The sequence below is a fragment of the Lissotriton vulgaris genome, chromosome 6 (assembly GCF_964263255.1).
Source record: "Lissotriton vulgaris chromosome 6, aLisVul1.2, whole genome shotgun sequence".
NCBI classification, from domain to species: Eukaryota; Metazoa; Chordata; class Amphibia; order Caudata; family Salamandridae; genus Lissotriton; species Lissotriton vulgaris.
In genome coordinates this window covers 1,156,218,766-1,156,243,253 of record NC_141694.1, presented here as the reverse complement: position 1 = coordinate 1,156,243,253, position 24,488 = coordinate 1,156,218,766, and the positions used below count along the sequence as shown (strand labels likewise).

Here is a 24,488-nt window from a genome sequence, read left to right as displayed (position 1 = left end):
CTGTATTTTGATTTTGTCACATGAACATGGGTACTATGTTTTCTTCACTTAGGTGGTGATTTTATTAAGAGTACACTTTCATTATAGACCAATGTTAGTAATATTTACTATTGTTTTATTATTTTGGCTTGCAGCCCTGAGGAAGTTATGTGGCATGAGATTAATGCCCTACGAAACACGTGTTGGCTGCAGTGATTGTTTTCTTTGGGAGTTTTTTGACTATAATTTGGAACATTGTATCTTGAACTTTGGATTGGAACTTGGAATTGAACATCGCCTGGATTGAACTTTGCGAATTGAATTAAAATACGGATTAATGTATTGCAAGACCCGGGAGTCTGGAAAATTTATTGGATATAATTTGGACCTTTTTGCTCTTATATTTGCTTTTGAAATTTCATTAATACTACATGTGCTGTGTATAAATATCACAATTTCTAATTGCTCGGCAGGAGTGTTTATAAATAAATAAATAGATATGTGTTTGTTAGTGTTGATGTCCTCACACTTTGCTCTTGTTTGTTGTTTTTGCAGGTGACATGGTTCAGGAGGAAACTTTCATGACTCCCACTGGATTGTTTCTCATTTTCATGAGTCTTTTGTACATAATAACAGCAATGCTGCACCCAAAAGAGTTCCATCTGCTGATCTATGGGCTGCTGTACATTATCTGTGTTCCTAGCGGCTACCTTCTTCTGACCATCTACTCAATGGCTAACTTACATGTGGTCTCTTGGGGCACGCGAGAGACATCTACACCAAAAGAAGAGAAGAAAGAAGAGTCGAAGGCCCATGCACGGTACTGGAAGAAATGGCGATGCTTCTGCTGGGACATTGAGATGAAGGTTCACAATAAAAACAATGAACTGATGACCAGGATAAAGGAATCCCTTGCGTCTCGATTAGAAGAAACTTCACCTCAGAAAAGGTAAAGAAAGGATAGTGTTGCATGTGAGACATTAATTTTATGGACCCCTCAATTTGCTTGATTATTATCCATTCTGGCTTAACTGATTAGTAACCTACATTTGAATTAATCTCTTTTTGAAATTAACAAGAAAATATGACCTGCAACAGAATGTAATAGTTAAATGGTAAGCCAGTAGCATTCCATCATTGACTTGATGCTGCCAGTAGGTCGAGGGTTTGGTCCTGTGCTTTATTTTTCTTTGACACTGTTTTTCCATCGTTGTCTTTTACCTTCTTTCCCCTCTTGTGTGTTTCAGTCTTTTCCTCTCGGTTAAAGTTTGATGAGGAAAAATAAGTGCCTGTCCCCACAAATAAATGCGGGTGTGCCCCACCATCTCAAATTAAGCACTGATCTGGTGTTCCATAACAGATACCTAGTAGCTCACAATCTTCCTACTGGAAAGACCCATCATCTAGCCCACTTGGATATCAAAGGGAACTATGGGTGGCGAGGATGAAGAAGGCATGGTAGAGTGGAGTCTGGAGTAAAAGCTATTTGGTCTATAATAAAGGTGTTGTAAGGAAGACAGTAACTGGAAATCAAGAAGATGGAGGAAACTGGGAAGATTGGAAGGTTTATGATCAAGCAGTCTGGGAAGGGTGCCTGTGGGTGTGATGCAGTGGCTGAAAGATATGGTAGTTCACTGGATACTAGGTAGTGACTCGGAAGATTAAGTGTTTAGGAGAGGCGAGTATGACTGGATGGTCTCTCTGGATGGTGCATAGAGAATGATGAAGAGGTTCCACTGTATTCTGTCTGGGAGAGGGTAGTAGTGAATTAGGTGGGGCTGTAAAGTGTGTTGCTGATGGTGATGACAGGGGTGTTATTGGTTGGTATTAGAATAAGGCTGACCACCTAGACAGCACCTCTTGTGCCTGAAATGTGCGCAAGATATAGTGGTAGCCTCTCTCTACAATGAGATATGTAAAAGTGCCTATTTCAATTCCAGGGAAGGCCCAAGAAAGGTCCTTGCTACCCATCTATCCACAGTCTGAACACCCTCCTAGATCCTGTATTCCAGAGCAGCCCTGGACTCCTGAGTTGCTTTTCCAGTCTTCTAAGAATTAACTGTGTTTTCCTAACCTTCATGAATTCCGCCCAACACATCCATACCACTGCATCACGTGGGACCCACCACATTTGACCAGACATCTTATCTATGTGTCAATGGAGTCTGTTTGTGTACTCAGTATTGCACCCATTCATAGGAAATAGGAAGCGTTTGGTTGGCAGTGTTCAAGGAATTAGGGAGGTTTGCTATACGTAAATAATGTATTTTCTCACTTTCAGGCTGATCTAATATATCAAATGATATACATTCCATAGTGTTACAGTAGTCGATCTTACCTGGTGTACATTTATGTGGGTACTGTTTGCCTGGAATAGTTGTCTGCTAACCGATTTACACTGCTGGCCCCCATTATCTCCTTGCTAGTCAAATCTCGTTCTCTTGTGCATAATATGGTGGGAATCCATGCACAAACGCCCCTTGAAGCACAGTATCTCTTCTCCCTAATGTCAACAATTGGTGCATTTCTTATTCCTTGAGTTCCTATTCACACAGGGAGATGGCGTGGAGGAGGCCTCTGTATAGCCCAAACACTTTCAACACAGAATACCAGTTGCAAAAACCTAACATTTCCAGGGTCTGAAATGTCTTCTTCTGAAAGTAAAACTACTGGTTCTGTCCAGTCCTGTTCATAAACAATCATACCAGTACTGAGGTGGTGGCGGTGATTGGGATAGGTAGATGTCAGTGCACAGTAATTTCACTTTCCATATTCTATGTGTGTAAGAAACATATTGTGTTTTGCTGAGATTTACACAAATCTACTATACCTTTACAATTAACAAAACGACTTCTAAGAGCACAGTGTACGCTTTGAATGAAAGATTCGGCGATTCCTAATTGATTACAGAATGCTTCTGTATCCAAAGTAAAAAAAACACCTTACGTTTCCTGTAGCCAATTTGTATTTGATATCTATTCTTCCCTTAATAAAATTAAATTAAAAGTAGTTTAAGATAAGTGCCATTCACAATACCTTGTTAAATCAAACAGCAATCTCTTTAATCTCAAACAATGTTTCACCAAAGTAGTATCTCTGTGCCTTTTGGAACTTCCAATAGATTTACCCCCAGATGCATCAAGCATCCATTTTGCGATTCTTTATTAGCGAAAAATAAGGAGTCGCTAATAAGGAATAGCAAAATGCTATGCAAGAAGGACTCGCTCAAAAAATAGCGAATTCTTAAATTTCCTTAATTGCGACTCGCAAATTGCGAGTCGCAATTAAGGAATACCTCCCCATTCATTCCTATGGGCTTAGAGGTCCATAGGAATGAATGGGAAGACATTCTCAATTTGCGAATCGCAATTAGCGAATTGCAAATTGAGAATGCGATTTCAAGGGTGCAGGGGTGTCCAAAGGACACCCTGTTGCACCCCTGAAATTGATCTGTGCACATGTGTGCGCAACATGAAACTTTGAAAAATGCACAAAATGCAATTTTCAAAGTTTTTGCAAATTACCTGAAGTTGAACTTCATGGTAGTTTGCCACTCCTATTGGCGAAATCGCACATTTTTTAACTTTGATGCATTGCATTTAAGGAATCTCAATTTGAGATTCCTTAAATGCAAGTAATCACAATTTAGCGAATTCTTGATTTGCGATTTTTGCATTTGGGATGATGCATCCCAAATGCAAAAATACCGGTCGCAAAGGGGCAGATTCTGGGAATCTGCCCCTTTGCGAGCGGTTTTTTAGCTTCCTGCATCTGGGCCTTACTTCTTTCTTGAGGGCTACAAATATTGCTTGAGCGTTCCAACACATACATACACAACCCCATCATTAGAAATGTCCCTCCTCAATTCTTTACCCAAACACATCTTTGCTTAGTAAGTATTATTTAACCCCAAACCTGTATATCTGCTCACTAAGCCATCCTAATGGCACGCGCTAGAGTAGCCACATGTAAAATTAACCAAACTTCAGCAGTCATTTTATTACCCCACTATAGCCCATCATTGACTCAACTTTGTTTCCATTTTTCAAAGGCATTTATTGTATAGTTTGTTTGCGCACTACAATTTCCGAGGGTTTTCGTTGCCTTTGCAAGTTATAGAAATGTAACAGCCACATAACTTCACCTTTGGAGGAACATGAAAAGAAATACATAAGAGCAACGAGCAGGAAAGGGCATTAAATTACTGTAGGGAAGGGGGACATTGTATGTTGAGGAATATAGACAATGCAGTTGTTATTTCTCGACTATTCTTAAAAATGTGAGCCTACAAATGAATTGCAGTGAATTGCTTCACTTTACATACATCTTCAAAGTAAGGATATCACAATGGATGTGGTAAAAAATTGATAAAAAAATGTGTACGCGTGTATATATAGTAAGGCAGTACGAGTAAGTGACTTTTGGGATCAGCTTGCTAACAAAGAGCTAACTGATTGTGCTGTTGTTGATAAAGATGTATGCTCCATATCCTGATTTGGAAGCCAGGTGCTGATCTTGAATGTAATTTTGGGCTCTAATGGTAGTGAATGTAGGTTGCTAAGAATGGTGGAGATGTGGTGAAATATTTTGAAACTGTTTGAAGGCTTGCAATGGAGTTTAGAATCGTTTTCAGAGACAGGCCATAATGCCCAGGGAATTTTCTCTCCGCATTGAGGCCACTGATGAATTCTCATCCCTGTAGGTCCCAGACAAGGAAAATATGCTTTGAAAAGCTTGCCCTCAATAGAGCTGGATTCGGGGTCGGACTGGAAAGGAAACTAGGCTTGGCCAACACAATAAAAGTGTCTACCATTAGTGAACTAGATAGTTAAAAAAGTAGCCCATGTTTGCTAATAGCGGCAGTTTTGAACTTCTAAAGACACAGTAGATATGTGTTTGCAAGTTATGGAAGACTACCTGGATTTGGGCTTGCTGAAGGCAATGTTTGTTTTAATGTTAGGGAAATCAACAGTAAATACCGGCCCAGCAGACCATATTACAGTCCCACAAATAGCCCAAAAAATGGGCCCATACGCAGACCTGTCAGACCAGCCCATCGGGCGCTGTCTGATTACCCTGTAGACCAGTACAACCCTAGCTTGGTTTCAGACACATTGGTCAGGCTACCATGTGGCAGATATGTGGCCGGAAAGAGGTTTTGATCAGCAGAATAAGCTGAAACTCTCACATCACAGATCCTGGCACTTACCCCACTTTTAACTGAGGTGGAGAAATTACGATTTGGCTGGACAGGTGAAACACCCAGTTTTGTCAGTTCAACAGTTCTACTAAACTCTAAAGAACTCTGTCAGTTGAAATTAAAGGCAAGAACTTAGTGTTTGCTGTTGTCTTTAAGCGTACCCTTCCCTCTCTCTTTTTAGGTCGCGGCTAGAGGCAGAGCACATCCGCTGCTCTGCAAGGCATGCTGTAATCCCTCTGTGGAGTTTGAACACACCCACCACACACCCATTGCTTTTCTTTGGTTGCTTGGTCCACCTTTACAAATTCCATATGATTTATTTGTAAACAGAGTACATTTGTACTGCCTTGAGTTGTTTTGTTCCCTCCCTGGATACTGACCGTGCTTCATGGATCCTTTGGATATGCGCCATACATAGTGTCCACGCACTACTTTTTCTTTTCCCTGTTTGTGTTCTGAGCTCTGCTTCTATCTTTGAACACCATCAGTGTTGACTTTGTTTCTGCCACCCTCCCACCCTAGTTTGTGTTGCCTTTCTTCCCGTACCCTCCCGTTGTCCATGATCACTTTTTCCCCCTACTGTTGTTTGGGTTGCCTTTGTTCCCACCCCTCCCGTTGTTCATGTTCACTTTATTCCCGCCCCCTTCCATTGTTTATATTAATTTTGATCCTGCCCCCTCCATTTTTTCGTGTTCACTTTCTTCCCGCCCCCTCCCGTTGTCCATATTCACTTTGTTACCACCCCCTTCCATTGCCCATGTTCACTTTGTTCTCGCCCCCCTCCTGCTGTAGTTTGAATAAGGTGTGTGGGTTTGGAAGCACACATTTTATTTCCCACACCACCATTTCGCCATGCAAGCGGGCAGACATTCCTGGCCCTTGTCTGGACACTCCGCATCTCAGCTCTCAGGGGCTACAAGCTCACACTTGTAATTCATGGTTGAGTTTCAGGGGAGCTGATTGGCCGAGCGATTCCTCATATTCCACATACATACGCACAGTGCACTGGGTGTTATTGCGCTGGGTGGAAACATTAGTGAGACCCCTGGACAATGTGAGCGTGTACAATGATCCTAGGGAGAGAGAGGTCGAGCTAACCCTGAGCATGGAGCAGCATGTGAACACTTCTCGTGCCGTCAAGATGGCTGGAAGCTCGACAGCCTGTGGCTATATGGCAACTCGTGTGATCATGCAAAAGGTGCAGTTTACAGAGCTACTTTTGATAAAGTTACTTTAACTTAAACTTGGGAATGTATTACGTCCGCTCCGACCATTATAGAAAAATCAAATAATTAACATGCAGGACAACTCATACTGCAGACACATTCACATATGCATACATAGAGGAGCTTGTCCACCGTGCATCCGATCTGCAGACATTCATGCAACACAGAGTAACACATTACAGGCATCCATGCATACGTAGCAGTCGTGCACCCTTAGACTAAAAAACACTACATGCATTCATGGAGAGTATCATATCTATGAATCCCATGGACAAAAACAGCACACCAACAAAAAGGCTTTAGAGGAACTCTTGCAAATGTCAACAGACATATGTAAGGAGTGGCAGAGGTAAGCGATGCGCTTTAAAATATATCAAAGCCCTGCACCTTTCTGGCTAGAGACAGGAGCAGAACATATTTTCATTCTTTTGTCAGATACATAAAAAACACTTAAGAAATAATGTTGTAGGCAGGTAAACAATGAACAGAGGCAGCCTTGAGTTCACTGTAGTTTATTAAGTACAACACAACACCAGCACGCCTGTTTCCTTCCGCCAGCGAAGCCTCACTGACTCGGGAACCAGCACAACTCACCGTCGAACGTTCAGTGTCGGGACATTCCACTGTGGCGCAGGGGTGCGACCACAGTGAAGTCACAACATACCCTCCTTTCCTCTACACGGAGGTAGGGAATTGAGTGGTAAACAATGAAAGTACAGAATTAATAGGAGACAGGAGCTGGGAAGTAAACAACAATTCAGCTAACAAGGAAATCATTCAAATGTGGAGAAAGTCTCCTGATCCGTAAAGGTCTCCGATGGGCATGGGCCCCATGAAGGTTCTGAGACACATCACTTGCATTGGTTACCCTTTGATCAGTGCCCAAGTTATCCCCACCAGGGCCTGGTGCCCTCACCTCTGTACCTGTGCGGGCACTGTCAAGCAATTGGCGATTCTGAGCTAGCATATACCCTGAGCACGTGTCTTTGGTGATTGCGTTTCTATTAAAGGTTTCAGGAGAATGTTCTCCTGAGCTGTACTTTGCCACTCTACGCAAATTCCATTTTTCTCCATTCTCCAATACTACATAGAAGGGATGCACTTCCCTCACCTTGAATGGTCCAAGAAACTTACGCATACCTCTGACCCAATGACCAGACCGGACTTTGACGCAATCACCAACCAGAATGTTAGACCAGTTTTTTCCCTTTTCATGAACCTTCCTGGAATCATGCACGGAAAAGCTCACATCACACTCACCACCATTCTTTCCATCAATCAAATCTCTGATCCACGGAGGCACCAGTTTTGAGGTTGGTTTCCTGCCCCGCATGGCTACAAAGGGAACCACACCAGCAGTTGAATTTTCTGTCGTGCGATAAGCTCACACTAACTCATTAAGAGTTCTTTCAATGTCAAGGTTATTTTCGAGTGCCAGACTTATGGCGCCCTTGACCATGTGATTGGCTCTCTCTACAATCCCACTGGATTGTGGGTTATATAAAGTGGTGAACATGTGTTTAATACCGCACTCACTCAGAAATCCCCTCATCTCATTGGAAGATAATTGGGTCCCATTGTCCGTAATAAGGACCGAGGGATAGCCTTCCTCCTTAAAAATCGTTCGCAAAACTTTGATAGTAATGCGTGTAGTTATCTCAGGAAGAAGATAAGCAATGAGCCATGGGGTATGAACATCCATAACTACTAGACCAAATCTCTTGCTGGGGTGGACACCAGGCATAGGTCCAATAAAGTCAAGGCAAATACTATGCCACACCACACCAGGATCCTGGATGGAACTAGGGGTGGATTGGGGTCCCACTTTAAGCCGCTTTTCAGATTCGCAGCATTCACCGCACCTTTCCACCCACTTGACCACATCACCATGCATTCCTGGCCACCATAACTCGTTTCTCAGCCTTTTCTTTGTTGTAGTTTGGCCTAGATGCCCTTCATGAGCCAAGTCAAAGAGTTTTTTCCGAACATCAACAGGGGGAATTAACTTATCCTCACGCATGATGATCTGATCACCAACGATGGATAACTCATCAATGACTGCATTATAGGATCGGACACTGATTGGCAAGGTACTTTCTCTACGTCTGCCTTTAGAGATGAGATTCTTGACATTCTTCTGTGGCGCAGAGGTGAGACCACAGTGAAGTCACAACAAAGAGACATCTCTGTTCAACGGAAATCCATGCGTTTGATTGGACACATTGAAGCTGAAATGGCAATTTGTTTTTCCATTGCTGAGTAAGAACCCTCAGAGGCTATGTGAATTAGCATTGTGAAGGTCTGAGATGAGTGGAAAATCGAAGCCCTTTTTTTCATTTTTATTTTACTTTTAGGAGTTTGTTTCGAGATGCCTGTTGCAGGGTGCTCGGGAATGCCAGGCATGCCCCTGCATTGGGAAGTTACAGTTTTCCGGCTCTGATCCGAAAATGGGTGAATATGGGGTTTTCTTTCCACTTGCATTTATTTAATGAATATTCCAAAATTAAAAAAAAATAGGAAAAGCTTAGTGTTTGCGAACAAATAGCTGCAGCATTGGAGAAGAATGACATACATTGCAGTTTAAATGAATTGCTTAATATAGCTGTGTGGTAGAAAGTCTGCAGTCTGGGTTAGAGGGGGCCCCCCATCGAGTGCACCATGTGCCAATAATAAGAGGTCAGAAACCCACACACTCCCCGTATACGAGGGAATCCACTGCAGACAAAAGTACTCGGATTTAAGGGTATTAATAATCTGGATAGAAAAAGCAATATCATTTTAATGTGGTAAATTTATCATCAAGAATAACGAGGGTGAATGAAAGAGACTGTCTATACTAAGGAAAGCAAAGTCACGTCCAACTTGAGGACATGTAGTGAATGTGTGAAGCATACATTTCAGATGAGACAGTCAGTGTGTGCTTGAATAACGATAAAAAAGTTTAGGTATGGCCTAGAGATTGCTTAACTGTTTGGGCAGCCTCATGTTTTCATTCTAAAAATAATTGAAATACATCTCTCTCTCTCTCTCTCTCTCTCTCTCTCTCTCTATCCTTCTCTCTCTCTCTCTCTCTCTCTTTCTCTCTCTCTTTCGCTCTCTCTCTCTCAATATATCAGGGCTCGACAAATCCACTCGACCACTCGCATTTGCGAGGTACATTTTATGAGGTCGAGCTATTTTTAGGTCCTACTCGCCCTTTCTGGCGAGTAGGAAAATATACTAACTTTTGTCCGCCTCTTTGAAAACGGAGCAAATGTGACAAGATAATAAGATTTAAAGGCCTTTTTATTGCTCACAAAGCAAATGAGCAATAAAGATGCCTTTAAATCTTGTTATCCTGTCACATTTACTCAGCTTTGAGAGACTGAGGTCAAGTAGGTTACTGCTAGGTCGAGGAGATTTTTTAAGGTACTAGACCTGTAGGACTAGCACCATTTTTCAGATTTGTCGAGCCCTGTATATATATATATATATATATATATATATATATATATAGATAGATATATATTGAGAGAGAGAGAGAAAGCCTTCTTCATCCATTGATTTGTTTAAGTTTCATTCTGGTTGTTTCTCTTTGTTCCCGCCCCCTCCTGTTGTCCGCGTTGACTCTGCTCCGGCCCACTCCCACTGAAGTTTGTGTGGCCTTTCTTCCTCCCGCCCTCCAGTTGTCCATATTCACTTTGCTCCCACCCCTCTCCCGTTGTCCATGTTGCCTTTGTCCGTTGTCCCCCACTCTGCTCAGGCGTCTTTTTTATCCAAATACACTCCACCACCCTTCCACTGCACACTGAACCCTCCTTTTACACTACTCCACCTCAATCTCCATACACTGTACAACTTACTTGGCTTTTAAAATGTTACCCATACGTTTCTCCCCAACAATTCCTTGTTCCTTTACTGCACACAGTACCCTGCCATTCCCAATGCATAATAAATACACACTTCCTCCTTATCCACTACACCCGGCTATTTCCTTTCCCGGTACACTGATTCCAACTTTCTCCCTGTCCCCGCCATTCCCATTTCTCTACACGAAGCTGCACAGTGCTGTCACCCTGCCCCCTACCTGTGCCATTGCCTGCCCCTTTCACAGCCCCTATGTGCCAATTTCGCCCAATCATTTCCTTCACGCTGACTTTTCTCATGCCCCTTACTCTGCCTGACCAACCTTGCACACTGCTCCCTTTCCTTCCCTTGAAACTGCCTCGTTTCTTTTTTAGTCATTTTATTTGGGCTTATGTTGCACACACAGCCATATTTCCTTCTTTATAGGTTCAAATGTGGCCAAGTTCTATGTGATTTGTGCCGGGCTGATTAGTTTTGATTGCCAGCTGAGAATCTGATATGACAGTTCTTACAGCTTATCGCCCTCCCAATGCCACCCCAGGTTTTAACGATTCCTTTATGTCCTCTGTCTCCGACATGTGTTCCAGATATAGAAACATCATAGTCACAGGAGATTTTAATTTTCACTGGGACAAAGAACAGAAACAGCCAGCAGCTAGCTCCCTAGAGACAACTATGTCCTCCCTGGGTTTTAGGCAGCTTGTAAACGCCCCTACTCATATAAAAGGCCACACCTTAGATCTGATATGGACCACAGATTTCAGGGTGGTATTAGCTGGAATCCTCCCCTGTATCTGGTCCGACCATCATCTGATCTACTGTGACATCCCTCTGGATACTATACCCTCCCGTCCAGCACCTAAACCCAGACTGACCCGCCAGTGGAAAAATGTGGACCAACACACACTGACCACGGCACTTAGGGGAATTGTCCAACCGACATCATTTAATAAAGATGTAGACCAAGACTGTAAGGACATGATGGGCTATTTAGTAACAGCTATCGATCAGTTAGCACCCGAGAAACTCCAAACAAAAAATAGTGGAATAAAGAGAGCCCCATGGTTTACACCCGCTTTGAGAGACCAAAGGAAGGCTCTGCGTAACATGGAGAGAAACTGGAGGAAAAATAAGGATATAGACTCCTGTGAACAATATAAGAAGGCGCTTCGCAGCTATAAAAAATCCATCCAGGAAACTAAAGCCTCATTTTATGAGATCCGAATAAATAGGGCGACCAATGTTCAAAAGGAAACATTCAAAATCCTGAAGGAATTAACTAAAAAAGCTCAGGATGTAAATAGCAGCATAAACTGTGATACTTTCCAGAAATATTTCCTGGATAGAGTAGATGCCATTATGCTCGAAATAAAAAATATGGGGCATGGCCTCATCGAGCAACAGGCTATCCTAAACCCAGCTGCCAGCTGCTTAGCAACATTTCCCCCTATGGACTCACTAACCCTTGAATCGCTGATGAGGAAGACAAAATCAGGTTCCCCAGCAGATCCTTGCCCCCCTAGTATTTTCTGCTTGGCACGACCTATGTTAGAGGACCATATCCTAGCCACACTGAATAAATCCTTGAGCACCGGCAGGCTCCCCACTAGCTTTAAAGAAGCTCGTGTAAGACCGTTGCTAAAGAAAGTGGGGGCAGATCCCAACGCCTAAAAAAATTATAGACCCATATCCCAGCTGCCTTTCCTGTCCAAAGTTCTTGAGCAACATGTGTTTAAATCTCTGTCTAGCTTCCTGGAGTCTAACCATCTACTCCATGAGAGGCAGGCAGGTTTCCGCGCACATCACAGCACCGAACTTGTCATGCTTTCGGTGCTGGATGAGCTCAGAAGGATGGCTGACAGTAAGAGACCGAGCGCCCTGATTTTGTTAGACCTATCAGCGGCGTTCGATACTGTCAGCCATACCTTTCTACTGGACAGGCTGGCTGGGGTTGGGATTCAGGGCTCAGCTCTTCGGTGGCTGGAATCATTCTTATCTGGGAGAACCCAGAGAATCCAGATGGGAGATAGCATATCAGGAGTGGGAGGTCTGACCTGTGGTGTCCCCCAGGGCTCAGCGCTATCCCCACTCCTGTTTAACTTATATCTGCAGCCTCTGATTAACACACTAGCGGAGATGGGCTGTCGGGTGTTCAACTATGCCGACGACACACAGCTGCTGTTGGGCATAGATGACACCGTACAAGCCCAGTCACACGCCCAGGACATACTCAGATACACAGTTCACTGGATGGCTACTAACCAGCTAAAAATTAACCCGGAAAAAACAGAGGTGCTGATAGTACCATCCAAGTGTTCCTCTTGGAGTGACATGTTCTGGCCCCAGGAGCTGGGCCCAACTCCACAGCCAGTTACCACAGTCAAAAGCCTTGGCATTAAGTTAGACAGTGCTCTTTCGATGGCCAACCAGGTTTCCACTGTGGTTGGTACCTGCACTGGTCTTTTAAGACAGCTGCGCAAACTAGTCCCTCTCCTCTCTGAGCCGATGCTTCGCACAGTGGTTTCTGCCACCATAGTGTCAAGACTCGACTATGGAAATGCGCTCTACTTAGGCCTGCCAAAGACGCTAATTAACAGACTTCAAGTAGTCCTAAATGATGCCGCCAGGCTCATTTTTAATCTCCTGAGGAGAGCGCATGCCTCCCCATTACTAAAGAGTCTACACTGGCTGCCAATCGGGCAGAGGTCCACCTTTAAAAGCCTCTGTATAGCCCATAAAGCCATCTATGGGCAGGCCCCGGCCTACATTAAGGAACGGATTGAGATATATAGACCGGAAAGAAACCTCAGGTCTTCAGACGCCCAACTCCTTGTTTGCCCACGTTTCAAACTGGCTACAATTGGAGGGAGATCTTTCTCAGTCGTACTACCGAACCTATGGAACGCCCTGCCTGAGGCACTCCGTAAGGAGGGTAATCTGCTCTGTTTCAGGAAAGCCCTGAAAACCAACCTTTTCAGAACAGCATTCAACCTAGCGTAATTCCTGTCCTTTCCTCTACCCTTCTCAGTTCCTTGGTTGTTATGACATGTGGTATAAGCGCCCTGAGACCTGCAGGTGACTTGGCGCTATATAAACCTGCAATAACAAATAACAAATAACAAATAACAGGGTTACAGCGGTCAGGCACGTGTCTTTCGGTGCTGTGACGGGGCAGTTGGTGTTTTCTTGACAGCATCCAGTAGGGGTTTATGAAGCATCTCATGCAACAATCATGTGAGGGATATTAATATCTGTGTATTATATGCAAAATACAAGCAAGACGTACATTACATTCATGGTAGAAAAGAAAGCAGAGAATGAAGCTTTATTTGTGGACCAGGTGGGTTATTGGTCTCAAACTATTTTACTAAGAACATTTTAAAGCAAGGGTCAGCTCAAACACCTATTGGTCATTTCAGAGCTTGCAGCTGGAGCATAAGACACATGATTAACAGGCAGACTGCAGTGGTAGTTTTTTTTACTCCTGTTTTGCAGACCTCTTTATCTATCTATCTATTGATCGAAAAGTGGGTGTTCCTGGAGGCCGATGAACTATTTATTAATTGAAGTTTTTGTCCACCCCTAACATGTCATTGGTAAAGTGCCTTCAGTTACTTTGCATATCACCTCTGATGGCAAGCTTGGAGCGCTCTACAGTTTTGTAAATTTGTACTCCATCCAGGTTTCAGTGAGATTTGGTATGGACTCAGGAGTCTGAAAGCAGAGGCACAGCTTATTTATTCATTAGGCAGCCCCCAAAACATTTAGCCCCCGGATGACACCAGTCGGTGGAAGCCGCTTCACTGAAAGTAGGGAGAATTAATTACTTACAAATCAGCCCATAACTTTTCAATGTAGCTAATTCTTAATGTTTGACATTTTGAAGAGAGCACGCCAATTTACTTGTATTGCCACTCAACCGTGTGCATTATTGCAGGGCTGGAGTATTAAAATACAGTCCACAAATGACTGAACAAAATTAATGTTTCAAGCATAAAAGGCACAGAACAAATAGTATCTTATTGGTTACATATATAAAGTGACACAAAGGCTTATAACACTTTCTTATTATAACTTTTCAACATGTTGTACAGGACCCTTTCTGCTCTACAATATAGCTTAAAGATATTGGCAAAGCCAATACCTCTGGCTAAACCCTTATAGGGCCCCAAAAGTGATACCTATTTGCTATGCCAATGCTTGCCTTTTCTCGAAGTAGATCTTGGTACTCATCTCAAAGTGAAATAGAGTTGTGCTAGAGGGCTCTTATGTTATATTTAGGCACAGTGCCCAAACACCTGTTTTTTACAAAAGGCTAATGCAATGCATGTCTTTTACGGTTTGTTTTCTGCTATAATTTCAATATTGTAGACATGTTTTCCAGTAAAATTGTAAATTCTTTTCAAAACATTCTGGTACATGGACACTAAAGCTATGTTCCTTGTACTCAGATGCCTAGTAGCCTATCTGGAAAGAGTGACTGGCTAAAAGCTGAGTCTAACACCTGGTTCTCATGGGTTTGAACAGTGGCGTCTCCTCCGCTACAGCGGAGGAACGTCGCCCCACTGTTCTATGAGCAGTGTGAAAAGGAAAACAAAAATATTAATAACTAATTTTATTATCGTTTTCTTTTTCCTTCCTGCTCAGGTGCGGGGTGAGTGGGCCGAGCTAGCTAGCGCAGGCAACGAGTTTAAAGCACACTCCAAAGTGCTCATGATGGTTTGACTGGCCCAAGAAGATCGGTCAAACAGTCATGCGCACTTCGCGTCTTCCCCACCAGGCTGCATTACATAACCTGGGGAGGAACATGCAAAGCCTCCAAGCCCCTGTCTAAGTGCCGAACCACAACGCTCAGACTAATCACAACGCTGCTTAAGGCAGCGTTGTGATTGGACAGGGCTTCTGGGAGGCTGGGAGCTTCTTGTTGAGGCATGGAGGAGACGGAGCAGAGGCGACAGCACCCACCGGCATTCAGGTAAGTGAGATTATTTTTTCCATCCATCCCTCCATCCACACATCACCTGATCTCTCCGTCACTCACCCACTCACATGTCCACCGGTCAAAATTATTTTATATCTCCCTATTCTAATTGACCACTAATCCTGTTTGGGTTCCGGAGTGGGGTGCTACTCGCCAAAAAGCCTTGTCAGAGGTAGTAAGCGCTATATAAATGCACTTAAAATTACAAAATCATTAGCCTACATGGACTGAAATAACATGAGGGCTAACGTATGTGTTATGACCTCCCCTATGGCACAACCAATTTTTCTGTTGTGTAACTAATTCCTTTTCTCTGCTTGCTACTTCCTGATGGTCACATTAAAGCACTACATTCAATTCAATTCAATTAAAAAATCTTTATTCGAATTTTTGCAAATTCATAAAAGCAGTACAGACAATCCCAGATCAAATAACATATTTACAGTAATTAAAAACAGCAATATTAAAAACAATTATATATTAGTTCTCAGATTTACTAAGGGTTCTCCATTGTTTTACGAACATGGGTAATAACTCTTAGAAAAGTGCTAGTGCGGAATATCAGCTCTTCATTATTCAAAGTCAACAACATCAAATTTGATTCCTCCAAAGAAAGTGGTCTGTGCTTTTTAAAATATGGTACTAAAAACCATTTAAAATATTTTTGATAAAATTTACAAAAGAAAAAGAAGTGTAAGTCGGTTTGCGGGCTCGTATCATCACATGGGCACAGATTATTTCCAGATTTTAAAAAGGTGTAACCTAGTGGAAAACATAATAAGAATCTGACAGTCCCTGCCCTGAGGCGGAAAAGTAAAGATCTTTCCCACTTTGTCATTGGAAGCGTGAGGTACAAAGGGATTGGTTGTGTATACAGATCTTTGTTCACATAAACCTGGATTGTAGGTTTGGTTAATTCTCTTGCCAATCTTTCTTCTCTATAAAGTGCGTAAAGCACTACATAAGCAGAGAGTGACTGACATTGTGGTAGATCTTGAAGTTCTGAACTGCTACATGAGCATTCTGAATTGTTTCTAAAGCTTAATGGTTATCCCTATGGCCTGAAAAATGTTTTTATAAATGTTTCAGTTGGCTATTTGTTCATACATTCCTTGAGAGGAATCCCTACAACCGCACTATTTGGAATTACTCTACTGAAGTGCTGTCCTCACTCGGTCATTGGCTCAATGCTGGTTCACTACTGTTATGATTTAAGATTAAAAAGGAGACCTGAGACCTGAATGGATGCAACTCTAGGTCTGGCTTGATACCGCACTTGTCTCTTAGACCTATTGCTAATATTTCTTTAAAATATACATAGAGTGGCTATTGGCTTCATCCAGAGGGGAATTATTTATCACCATATGTTATTGGCGGTTTGGTGTATCATGGTGTGCGTGCATTGCAATGCACAAGGGATTATTTATATATCAAAAAGAAGCTGAATCATCACACAAAATATTTTCCTTATACATGCATTCGGAGTAACCAGGCGCTTTCCAAACCTTTAACATTATATACAGGCAGCAATCATTTTATTTAGTTTTTTCAGTTTTGGTGGCTTTTCTAATGTTTCAGTCAAAGCCTGTGTGTGAGTCATACATACATGTAAACAGATATTTTTACAGACACACACTTACACCGGGGTGCACAATCCAGTTGCTTTAAACAAACCAGGCATTGTCAAAGGCAGTATGTCCGGCATTATTGCCTTCATTTACAAATGGACAAATGCAGTTTGCAGGCATTGGAACATCGAAGCCAGACTTATATTTACCAATGCTTGTTAATATTGTGATATTAATAAAGGACTGTGATTTTCCGAAGTGTTTTCGATCTCTTAGAATAGGTAGACTAGAACATCTTAACGTGGCACTGGTAAATTAACCCAGAGTGAATGTAAAATGCATTGCCAGAAATCTTTGTTGTGATATTGTATTATAAAAACTTCTTATCTATGTTTCTTTTCAGTCAAGAATCAAAGGCAGCCAATTTACAGGAAAATCCTAATCAACCCAAAGAAAGTAAGTGCCTCATTTGGAGACCTTATGCAAAAGTGTTAAAAATGTGTAATTCTGTCAGCGGCTAAACCACATCTGACAAACTCATTTCTTCATGTAAAACAAACATAATGAAAAGCTATTATGAACCTCAATTAACTGTACATAACTGTACGGTATACGGAATTTAGGGCATTTCTGTTTTGCAGTGGCAAATTCCAAAGCGGTATGCAACAAGAGTGGGCACCAAAGAATAACTTTGAGGTTCATTATCAATTACAGAATTCAAAACCAATCTCTCCGACGTTTGCCTTTTTCGGAAACAAATTAGGAATAATCCGCCATATTCATGAACATCGGCATTTGCGATTCTGAAATAGCGAAAAATAGCGAGTCGCTATTCAGAAATCGCAAATCCGAATTCATGAAGAATTGCGATATAAAAAAGCGATTCGCACGCGATCGCAAAATCCGATAGCGATCCGATCGAAATTGCGATTAATCGCAGATTAATCGCTATTTCGGCCTACCCGCGGCTGGACTGCGATCTCGCAAATAGCGATATCGCTATTAGCGATATCGCTATTTGCGAGATCGCAAACTCGCGAGATCGGGAAAACGGGAAGTCGCATTTCGAGCCCAGTGATGACATCACAACCAGGAAGCTGCCGGTTCCCAGCACCATTCTCCACAGTGAGGCAGAGAGACAGGGAGCAGATCGAAGAGCAGCTGCACATCTTGGCTTGTAGAGTGCACCACTGAGCCACAACCCATAACATGGCAGAGGAAGCTGCACCAGGGACCAGCAGCTCGGCTGGGAGGAAGCGAAAGCTGAAATTCAGCGAGCAGGAGCTGGAGCACCTCATCGAGGGAGTCGTGGCTAACCACGACCAACTGTTCGGTGCAAATTCCAGGAGGGTCCCGGAGATGGAGAAGAGACGCATTTGGCAGGGGATAGCCTCTGCAGTTAACTCTGTGGGAGTGGCGTCCAGGTCCCTTGAAGAACTGAAGAAGAGGTGGTACGACCTCCGAGGCCGTGCCAAGGAGAAGGTGGCGGCGCGCCTCGGGGAGTCCTCGGGCACAGGCGGAGGAGGTCCGACGGTACCACCGAACACCCCCCTGGAGGACCAGGTGGAAAACACCCTCGAGATGGAGGCCGTTGTGGGTTTCACTGCACTGGACTCATCCGCCCCCACACAAGACACCCAAGGTAAGTGGCATGCGACTGCGACCCTGCCCCCTATGGATGTCCATGACCAAATAGGCCCCCCCAATGTCCCATAGGCATGTAATTGTTGCACATCAAGGATTGTCCTGAAGCATTGTGGGAGATGTAGTCTGACCACAATGTAGTAGTACCACAATGCAGCCATTGCGGGAGATGTAGTCAGGTCCCAATGCACACAAAGCCACTGCCATTCAGGGAATGTCACCCAGCATGCATGTTGCAACTGCACGTCTGCCAGATGCATACAACTAATGGTCCTCCACTTACCCCCACAGGTGGAGATACCAGTGACAGTGACAGGCTGGTGATAGACGACAGCGTCCTGGAGGAGCCAACACATACCCAGGCACCAGCCCCTAACGCTGCAACTGTACCACCATCAACTTTCACCGGCAGCGTCCCACCTGCAACTGCTGCAACGCCCTCATCTGCTGCCATCGCAGCACCCATTGTGCTCCCTGCCACCGCTGCTCCTCCCAGAGCTAAAGCCAGGTCAGTCACTCCTGTGGCCCCCGCAGCGACTGCCACAGCCACACCAGCAGGCACACCCCCAGCGACGAGCACACCTGCAACACCGGTGGCCTCATCCCCATCAGCTGGCGCCTCAACATCCGGGGCTGCGCCACTGTCCAGTCAGCCCCCAGCCTCACAATCCGGCCAGCAGGGCAGGCGTGGCAGGTCACGCCAGCGATCCGCAGCTGCTACCAGGCGGGCCAATGGAGAAGGACAGGCGCGGCTCAGCATCGAGCGACGGATGCTGCACATACACCAGCGCCAGGCACGGCAGCAGGGGGCAATTCACCTGCAACTATGCAACATTGGCCGCAACGTGGCCTGTGTTGCTACACAGATTGAAGGAATGAGGGCCGACCTGGCCGGGGTGGGCAATGGAATGGCCCGCATAGCTGCAGCCGTGGAGGCTAACACCCGCGCCATGAATCGAATGTACGGTGGCCAACGCCGGCACCACCGCCAACTGCTGACACAGCTTGGCACCTACAGCAGGGCGAGCTACATGTCGGCAAATGCCACTTCCCTACTGGCGAGGCGCTGTCTGACACAGCAGCACACTGTCATACAGTGCAGTGTGGACATGTCGAGGGTGCTGGAGACCCTCACCACAGCTGTCGTGGCTCTTCACCCTCCACCCATTCCATCTGTTGTGGGGGGTGATGATGCGAGTGAGGGGGCGTGCAGCCTGAGCTCGCAATCAGCCTCACAGGCCCCACTACCCACCCGCAGCACCAGGACCCCCCCATTGCCTGACGCCCCGGAGGAGGAAGGCCCTCAGAGGCGTTGTGGAGGGGCACGCTCTAGGCACACCTAGAGGACTGGAATCACCACTGGCACAGGCTGAGGTGAAGCCTGGCAAGCACAGCAGTATGACGGAATACTGTGTGTGGGACTAATTTGGCACGGACCATTACATTTACTTTTGTGAAGTGAACAGTTACTTTGATTTTGACCTTTGGCACGGACCATTACATTTACTTTTGTGAAGTGAACAGTTACTTTTATTTTGACCTTTGGCACGGACCATTACATTTACTTTTGTGAAGTGAACAGGTACTTTTATTTTGACCTTTGGCACGGACCATTACATTTACTTTTGTGAAGTGAACAGTTACTTTTATTTTGACCTTTGGCACGGACCATTACATTTACTTTTGTGAAGTGAACAGTTACTTTTATTTTGACCTTTGGCACGGACCATTACATTTACTTTTGTGAAGTGAACAAATACATTTCTTTTCCTACACACATTAGCGTTGTGTCTTCTTTACATTTTGCATGCATTGTCGATTCGTGGGGTGATGGCAGTGGTTGTACTAGAAACTGTTCACTGTGATGTGGTTGCGACGTCTGTGCCCTTCTGCTGGGGTCTCCCCTTGTGCATGGCGCGCATGTGCAGGTGGCTGGTTGTCCCCCTCAGATTCACTGCCAGAGATGTCAACAGGTATCCGGCGCTTGGTTGCCATGTTATGTAGTATTGCGCAGACAGCCACTATGCGGCAGCACTTTGCAGGACTGTAATACATGGCCCCACCTGTCTTGTGCAGTATGCGGAACCTGCTCTTGAGCAGGCCAAATGTCCTTTCTATGCAATTTCTTGTCCGTATGTGAGCAATATTGTAGCGCCGTTGCTGGGGTGTAGCAGGGTTGAGGTATGGGGTCAGGAGGTATTCACGGAGGGCGTAGCCACTGTCACCTGAATGGGAGGAGCAGATGGTGATTGCCTGTGCTGCGCTGTTACATTTTGCAATGTGACATTTCAATCAAAGTGTACTTACCAAGTAGGTGTCCTTCCCCAAACTCTCCCCTGACCAGCCGTGTGTAGAGTGCGCTGTGCCGGAAGATGAAGGAGTCATGGGTACTCCCTGGGTACCGTGAGACAATGTCAGTGATGTATGTCTTGGCATTGCAGACCATCTGGATGTTGAGGGAGTGGTAGCACTTTCTGTTGCGGAACATATACTCCATGCCAGCTGGTGGGCAGACGGCGACGTGGGTACAGTCTATGCATCCGAGCACATGTGGAAAATGGGCTACATTGTAGAATTGTAGCTTTGTCATGTCCAATTCCTGTTGGCTGGCGGGGAATTTGATGTGACGGTGTAGCTGGGTGAGCATGGCGTCTACAAAACTGTTGAGGCAGCGTGACATGGTGGGCTGGGATATTCCCCCAGCGGCCGCTACTACCCCCTGGAAGCTTCCGGAGGCCAGGAGGTGCAGGCTACTCAATACCTGCACATGTGTGGGCACAGAATTGTTTCGCCTTGTTGGGTGCTGCATGATGGGGTCGAGTTCTTGTATCAGCCAGGTGATCATTTCCCCATTCAGCCTGTATTTAGCATAAATCTGTTCTCTGGTTTGGCCCAGCAAGGTGACCCGCAGCCGGTAAATCCTTGCCTGCCTCATGCGTCTCCTCCGTGCTGCTCGCTGTAGCCTTCGCCGCCTCACCACCATGTACATCCCAGGCATTGTGGAAAGCCTAATGCTGCTACTGAATGTCCTTATGTGTGATTGGTCAGGCCTGGCCCTGTTGGTGATAGGACAACAGTTTTTTGAAAAAATATTTTCTATGCCTTTCATGGTTACCACCTGCTTTGAGTTGTCCTTATTTTGCGCCGTGCAAATAGCGATTTTTGGGTTTTTCGCAAATTGCGATTTTTCTTGAATGCCGATTGCGATTTTCTATTGCGAATTCGCTATTATTTTCGCAGATTCCGTGGTGTGTCGCTATTACCGATTCGCTAATGCTCAGCGGCAGGGATTCTGCGATTATATTAGCGAATTCGCTAATATGTGTTAGCGAATTCGCTATTTTGTTGTTGAATGCCGAATACGGAAATTGCGCCCGCATTTGCGTTTTCGCAGCGATTGCGGGCGCAATTCAGCTACATGAATCAGGCTGAAAGTGCAGTAAAACGTTTGCTGTATTTTTCCTGCATTGTGTCCAGCACAATTACCGCCTACCTTTATCTGATGGCAATATAGATGACTTGTTAGGTTTGACTTGTCTCCATTAGGGCCAGACGAGGTATAAAGATTTTTCATAGAACTGGTCCTGAAATGCCGAACCTCTAACTGGCGCTATCCATAAAAAACACCTACCGTCCAATGCTTAATTCATGCCAGTGGTTGCAGATGAGAGGGGGGGTCACCGGCCCATGTTACTGGAGATCGGGACTTATTTTTCCTCATCAAACTGATATATAGAGAGAGAAAGGCAGAAAAGGGAAAAAACGGCGAAACAAAATGATAGGAAAGCAATGACAATAGGAGGAAAACTGGGGGAAGAAGAACCTGCAAAAGCGAAATAAAAGACGCAGGAAGTGTAAGAAAGAGGCATAAAGAAGACAAAAGTCTCAGCATGTTATTCAGCAGCAACCCCGGTACATGCGCTTATGCGTTTTTTAACAAATGATGTTAAACACAGTGAACAACAACAAAAATTCCACAAGCATTCCATAAAATAAAAAAACTCTCTGCCACAATATGAGGTTAAGAAAATATGACACACTGTCTCACGGGACTAGAATCTCGAGGAAGGAAGCTGTGTGCACAGCCAGTTCTCATTTCAGCACCCCTGGCTGGCTCAGCAAGCGGTTGTTTCAGATGATGGTGGTAGCAGCAACATGCAAGAGCCAAGCAGCGCGTGAAAGACTAGCTTTCCATCTTAGCCAGGCCACCGTAAGAAAACACCTTCAAAGCACAAGAACAGTCCAACTGAAACTCACAGCTATAACAGAGAAGAAAGACACAAAAAACAGAAGGAAATACAAGTGTGAATGACGGGATTTTATGGGAAAGACACTACAAAGTGTGTGCAATATCAGAGCTTTTTTGAAAGTCATTTGTGACAATATTTCCATGTTGCAAATTCTACCTGAAGTATGTATTAAAATCAGCAGACGTTAAAACATGTATACCATTGGACCTAACATAACATGGGACCATTCACAGGGTCGACCATCTTTAAAAGAAAAAAATGCTTAGAGATTACACGGGTCATGTAATGCTTAATAGTCAGATACATTTGGTAAGATTTTTGTTACAACACAAAGGTGCCTTGGGACTTGATTTAGAGATTGTCAGATGGGGCACTCCCTCACAAATGTGAAAAATATCTTATCCAGCTTATGATAAGTGCATTATATTCCTTGGCACTTGTCATCGTGTTTCTGACAGAGTATCCGTCTCCAAACTTTAAATTCAGCGATTAATCTAATATGACTATGCTTTAGGTCATGTTACTTACATCCTTCTTATCATGCCTTTCATTGCAAAATGCAAAGTGTTTTTTTTAAACAAGGTTCTTGATTTGTTGGTGTTTATGTACCCATCATAAAAAATCATATTCAACAAAGTATATAGGCACAATAATTATCTACTCAGTTGCCTCATGAAGTTTATCTCCAAATCAGATTCTCAGAGCTAAGTTTGGGGAGCCATGGTGGCACAAGCATCAACAAAGCATATAATCCCAATAATCATTACATATTAGCTAATGTACATTCAGAGGAAATGGTAGCAAGTTATCAATGCTTGCCGAAAGGGGTCATGTAACCACAGCAAATTGGCAAGGGGCCCCAGAACTTTTCAAATTTCTTCGAAAAAGTTTGATTTACAAATCCTATTTTCTTCGCTAAAATGCACCAATCCTTATCTTATTACTTAGGGTTACTCTACTTAAGATTACTCACAAACTACTGCTTAAGAATATTGCAGTGTTTTGCGTTGCAACCATTAGAAATTTTGTTCCGAAGGACATACTTACCTCATATTTAATTCAGAGATCTCTGCCACCGGGGTGGAGATCTATCCATGGTAAAGTCTTGGAACATTTTCCCTATACTTATTACTTTACCATACGGAGATCTCCACCCCGACTGCAGAGATCTCCATATGGTAAAGAATAAGAAACTTTTCCCCTGTACTTTATCATACCGAGATCTCCGCTCTGACTGTGGAGTTACTCTATGGTAAAGTATAAGGAGAAGTAAAAGAGTTTATTTACCTTGGAAAAAATATCAAACATATTTTCTTTTAAAAATTAAATTACATTAAACAAAAATATCACGTTTAAATTACAATACTGAATTCCCACCTCAGTAAAAAAAAAATATATTGTGCATTAATAATTATTAAAAGTAGTGTATTGAATTAATTAAAAGTAATGTAATTATATTGTATTATATGTAATATTACTTTAATTGTCAATGCTAACAAGTTGTTAAGATGTTTTATAATTAAATAAATATGTATTTTTTAAATATTTTTTACAATAAATACATTTACATTAAAATGTTTAATTGTACATTAAATACTATTTGTATCTTGCTGATATTTCTTCTGCTTTGAATAACACTAATTTGCACTCACCCTCAGTGGGCGGTTTTAAGGTCTCCCATCCTTAGTTCGCTGACGATATTGTCCTGCTGAGCTACACAAAGGTGGGGCTGCAGCGGTTAATTAGTAAAACTGATTTGTATGAGTTGTCCTATGTATTAAAGGTCAACTTAAG

At 43.7% G+C, this 24,488-nt stretch overlaps 1 protein-coding gene across 1 annotated transcript in view; it reads left to right on the top strand.

The window, feature by feature from the left end:
• LOC147708561 (chitin synthase chs-2-like) overlaps nucleotides 1-24,488 on the top strand; it is a 709,679-nt gene that overhangs the window by 629,218 nt on the left and 55,973 nt on the right. Inside the window, exons 13-14 of the mRNA XM_086925750.1 lie at nucleotides 535-928; nucleotides 17,204-17,256. Of these exons, the coding sequence (XP_086781876.1) occupies nucleotides 535-928; nucleotides 17,204-17,256 (447 nt within the window). The remainder of the gene's footprint in view (nucleotides 1-534; nucleotides 929-17,203; nucleotides 17,257-24,488) is intronic.